Genomic DNA, 4,857 nt, shown 5'->3' on the forward strand with positions numbered 1-4,857 from the left:
ACTGGTAAATACTTGAATAAACTCGTATGAATGAATTCGAATTTCTTAAATTCCCTGCTGGCTATGCTAGAATTACTACTCAGAAAGTTGTTTTCTTTTTTTTGAAAGTTGTTTTCTTTTAAACACATTATCCACTTTTCTTATTCTTTAATATGGCATTTCTCTTCATACAAGTATTTTTGAATTTCCTTGTCCATATTGACAATAGAATTTGAAGTTCATTTCACATACATTAAATTACCCACATGTATGCATCTATAAATTGACTCAGTGCTGAGAAACATATCTTTTAGTTTCTAGGTAAAGTTAAAATTGAAAGATAACTGGATGCTAGTTTTCTGGTTTAAATTAGAAAGCAGTGGGAGTTTCTGCTTTACCCCGGAGTAAGGACACATCTCGTTTAAACAGTATCTCATTCCATCCTCTTTATTGGATTTTCTTTTTGTATGTTTTAATACATTTTGATAGTGTATTTAGGATTTTATGACAGTATACTTAAAATGATAATATTCCCATACTGAGGTTGGAACTTACTAGGTATTGAATGTTTTAAAAAATTGTATTTTAAAGCATCTTGCAGTTAAATATATTTTATTATGAGAAGTGGGATGATTTTGTTTGTCTTTTAGAAAGGAATGTATACTTTCAGAAATATAACTTTTGAACGTAAAAGCTGTGTGAACATTACCAGAGAATCATTATTAGGAATTGTCACATCCATTTTGCAAGTATTTCAGACTAATGTTTAAAGTAAACTGGGAAGGGAAGTAGACGAGGAAGATAAATTGTATTTTACTCAGGGGTGGGGCTTTACAGCTTTTCTCATTGAGTTGAAATTTCTGTTAGGAGAAGGGGATGTGCTAGCATTTATTCTTTTGGTAGTTCCTCACAGCTCTGTACATACAGGTAAGTTCACGCTGTTTGTAAAGTAAAGCTTTTAACTGGCAGTAGCGAATAGTTGGGATATGAGGAGAATTACATTTGAGACAAGTTCAGAATATGCACTACATAAGAATAAGCATTTTAATTGTGCCAAGACCTTTGGTTTGAAAATGAAGAAGGAGTTATCATGGTCCAGCAACCTGTGAGTCTTGTACATTGGTTAGTGTAGAAGTTAATCCCAGTGCCTCTAGAGCACCTTTCTGAAGAGTTTTCTTTTTCTTCCTTTTAACATAATGGATAATCAACAAAGTGTATAAGAACTATTACCGTTTGCTAGCCTCCTTTAAAGGGAATTCTTTATTGAGGGCTACAATAAATATGCTTATTCACCTTGGGCTGCTTTTAAGCTGTAGATTTAATATTATAAATGATCTTTAAGGTGGGTAATTTCTCTTGTTCATTGAGTATGCATCAAGAGTTTTAACTAAATTTTCTATTTTCCTTAAATTCTAGAAAGCGAAATTATTATTGACGATGGACAATTTGGAATCCACAGTAAGTGAGATTGACTTATTTAAATGCTTACTGAAATGATTGAGATGTTACTTTACATTTCATTGGAAGTATATAGCACAGGAAAATAGAACATACAGTCATGTGCTGCATAACGATGTTTTGGTCAAAGACAGACCACACATACAGCAGTGGTCTCATAGGAGTATAATGTAGCTGAAAAATGCCTGTTGCCCAGTGACATGGCTGTCGTAACGTAGCGCACGTTATAGTACAGCGCATTATGTTTTCTATGTGTAGATGTGTTTAGATACACAAATGCTTACCATTGTGTTATGTAGTTGCCTATAGTATTCAGTATGCCCTACGGTGTTGGAATCTAGGAGCAACAGGCCTCACCATCTAGGTTTGTGTAAGTACATTTCCTGATGTTCCCACAGCAATGAAATCGTCTAATGACGCATTTCTCAGAACTTACCTTCATTGTTAAGCAATGCATGACTGTGGTATGATTTTGAAAATAGAGACTAGATCCAAAAAACAAATCCCTTCTGTTAAATAGTAAGTAGTTTCTAATATAATTCTTGCGCTTTAAAATGTTATCCTTTTGGTTTTCATTTGACTAGCAATTTCAGGTATATAATGTTATATAATTTAAAGTGTGTAGTATACTGAACTGCTAATGTAGCCTTTTACCTCTTTTATATTTGAAATTACATTAATATTTCTAAATATCTAAAGTGTGAAATGGTACACTTAAGACTAAGTTTGTGAATTTTGTGTGTTTGTATATCTGCATATACTGTAAAATTCAGACTAACCAGAGTGTTCTAGTAATTCTGGCTGAATGTTTAATTTGAGATAGAGTAGAAAATGCTTTAACTTCTGAATGTGTTAAAAGTGTTATTTGTGTATTTTCTGTTTTAGCAAATACCATATCCTAAAAATTCTAATTTTCTTCAGTGACTGGAATTCTTACCCCCGCCCACCCAGGCTGGGTGCAGTGGCGCAATCTTGGCTCACTGCAACCTCTGACCCTGAGGTTCAAGAGATTCTCTTGCCTCAGGCTCCTGAGTAGCTGGGATCATAGGCTCCTGCCACCATGCCCAGCTAATTTTTGTATTTTTTTTTTAGTAGAGACGAGGTTTTGCCATGTTGGCCAGACTGGTCTGAAACTCCTGACCTCAAGTGAGCCACCCGCCTCAACCTCCCAAAGTGCTAGGATTACAGGTGTGAGCCACCATCCCCAGCTGGGTGACTGGAATTCTTCTTCTTCTTCTTTTTTTTTTTTTTTGAGATGGAGTTTTCACCCTTGTTGCCCAGGCTAGAGTGCAATGGCACAATCTTGGCTCACCGCACTCTCTGCCTCCCAGATTCAAGCGATTCTCCTGCCTCAGCCTCCTGAGTAGTTGAGATTACAGGCATGCACCACCACGCCCAGCTAATTTTGTATTTTTAGTAGAGACGGGGTTTCTCCATGTTGGTCAGGCTGGTCTTGAACTCTCAACCTGAGGTGATCCTCCTGCCTCAGCCTCCCAAAGTGCTGGGATTACAGGCATGAGCCACCGCACCCAGCTGGAATTCTTACAGTGTATCAGGGCTGTTGTATTAAACTGCATTCTCTTTTTTTGTTGTTGTTTTTTGAGATGGAGTCTTGCTGTCCCCAGGCTGGAATGCAGTGGCACAATCTCCTCTCACTGCAGCCTCCACCAGCTGGGTTCAAGCAATTCTCCTGCCTCAGCCTGCTGAGTAGCTGGGACTATAGGTGAGTGCCATCACACCTGGCTAATTTTTGTATTTTTAGTAGAGATGGGGCTTTGCTGTGTTGGTTAGGCTGGTCTCAAACTCCTGACCTCAAGTGATCTGCCTGCCGTGGCCTCCCAAAGTGTTGGGATTACAGGCGTGAGCCACCATGCCCGGCCTGCATCCTCATTTTGGATGCTGTACTGTAGGAGTCAAAAGGTGGAAAGAGGGTGGGCGAAATTGTGTTTGTACTGACTCTGAATCAGAGATAAATTGCTGATAACCAGTTTGCTTTCCTGCTGAGCACAGGAAAGAACAGGCCTGAATGTTTTGGTTGTGGTTTTTATTAGGTATATGTGTTTATGTATGGTAGAAATGAACATGCTCTGGCAGTATTTAAATAGGAATTTGACATCTTTTCCTTGATTTTGTTTGAGATTGTTTATATTACATCAGAAAATAGTGTACAATACTTGAATAGCTTTAGTGTTAAGTGTTTTAGAGTCTTTATTACTTTCATAAGTAATATTTACACTACATGTTTTGGAGTGCTTTATGGAGTAGCAGTTTTTGCTTGAGCTGTAATGCATGGTCTCACTTTGTCTTTTCTAGAAAAGAAAAGGTTAAAATCCCACAGTTATTAAGCATTCTTAAGTTAGGAGAGAATTTCTAAGGAGAAAGTTTCTTGGTATTTATTTATTTTAACCCCATTTATGAAAAAGCTTAGGTCCAAAACAGTTGACAGCTTCTCTGGTATTTATGAAAATTTTATTACCTATATTAAGTAGGTGAGTAGCTCCAAGTTAATGCTAACAGTGTTGTCACGATCATGCAGTTTATTTATGGCAGAATATATAAATTTGAGAATATGGAATTGACTCACAGTTCTGTTCTTACCTTCTGATATCTCAGACCCCCAGGACTAGTGGCATAACTAGTTGCAGCTGAATATCTAAAATGACACTTTGGAAGTGTAACAGTGATCCCTAGTAGAATAATTGCTAGGTTAGATGCTATCTTGGACCATGTGCTCTTTCTGAAATAGATTTGTATTTTTTCAGTCATGGATTCAATACGAATATTTTAATTTATTTGTGCTGTGACAGCATAGCTAATTATTAATATTCATTTAATTTCCCCCCTACTTCATAAAAAGTTATATTTTAATGAAGAATTTAAGACTACCTGTATATTTGCTTTGGGGAGAAGAGTACCAGTGTTATGTAACCTCAGTGTATTATTACAGTGTGAACGTGGGCAGGGTGAGGTGGCTCATGCCTGTAATACCAGCACTTTGGTAGGCCTGAGGAAGGCGGATCATTTGACGTCAGAAGTTCAGGAGTTTGAGACCAGCTTGGCCAGCATGGTGTCACCCTCTCTGTACTAAAAATACAAAAGTTAGCTGGGCATGGTGTATGCCTATAATCCCAGCTACTTTGGAGGCTGAGGTGTGAGAATCACTTGAACCTGGGAGATGGAGTCCTCAGTGAGTTGAGATCATGCCACTGTACTCTAGCCTGAGCAACAGAGCAAGACTCTGTCTCAAAAAAAAATGAATTGATTCCTTTTAGATTTTTTTCAAAGATGGTATCGATAGAACCAGGATCTTTTCTGAAGGCCTTTGGAATATGTATTCTAAATCCGTTCACAACGATTCATTATTTTGGGATTCTTTTCTTTTCTTTTTTTTTTTTGAGACGGAGTCTCGCTCTGTCGCCC

The 4,857-nt window shown here is 37.5% G+C and overlaps 2 protein-coding genes across 2 annotated transcripts in view; both read left to right on the forward strand.

Moving 5' to 3' along the window:
- Nucleotides 1-1,476, forward strand: part of LOC108533020 (glucoamylase-like) — a 66,191-nt gene extending 64,715 nt beyond the window's left edge. Inside the window, exon 6 of the mRNA XM_017877375.1 lies at nt 1,396-1,476. Within this exon, the coding sequence (XP_017732864.1) occupies nt 1,396-1,476 (81 nt within the window). The remainder of the gene's footprint in view (nt 1-1,395) is intronic.
- The window catches only part of LOC108533306 (glycerophosphocholine phosphodiesterase GPCPD1), a 41,657-nt gene continuing 36,807 nt past the window's right edge, over nt 8-4,857 (forward strand). The window contains exon 1 of the mRNA XM_017877887.1: nt 8-1,437. The gene's annotated coding sequence lies outside the window, so the exon portion shown is untranslated. The remainder of the gene's footprint in view (nt 1,438-4,857) is intronic.

Source organism: Rhinopithecus bieti, unplaced genomic scaffold (assembly GCF_001698545.2).
Source record: "Rhinopithecus bieti isolate Rb0 unplaced genomic scaffold, ASM169854v2 scaffold_65, whole genome shotgun sequence".
Lineage (NCBI taxonomy): Eukaryota > Metazoa > Chordata > Mammalia > Primates > Cercopithecidae > Rhinopithecus > Rhinopithecus bieti.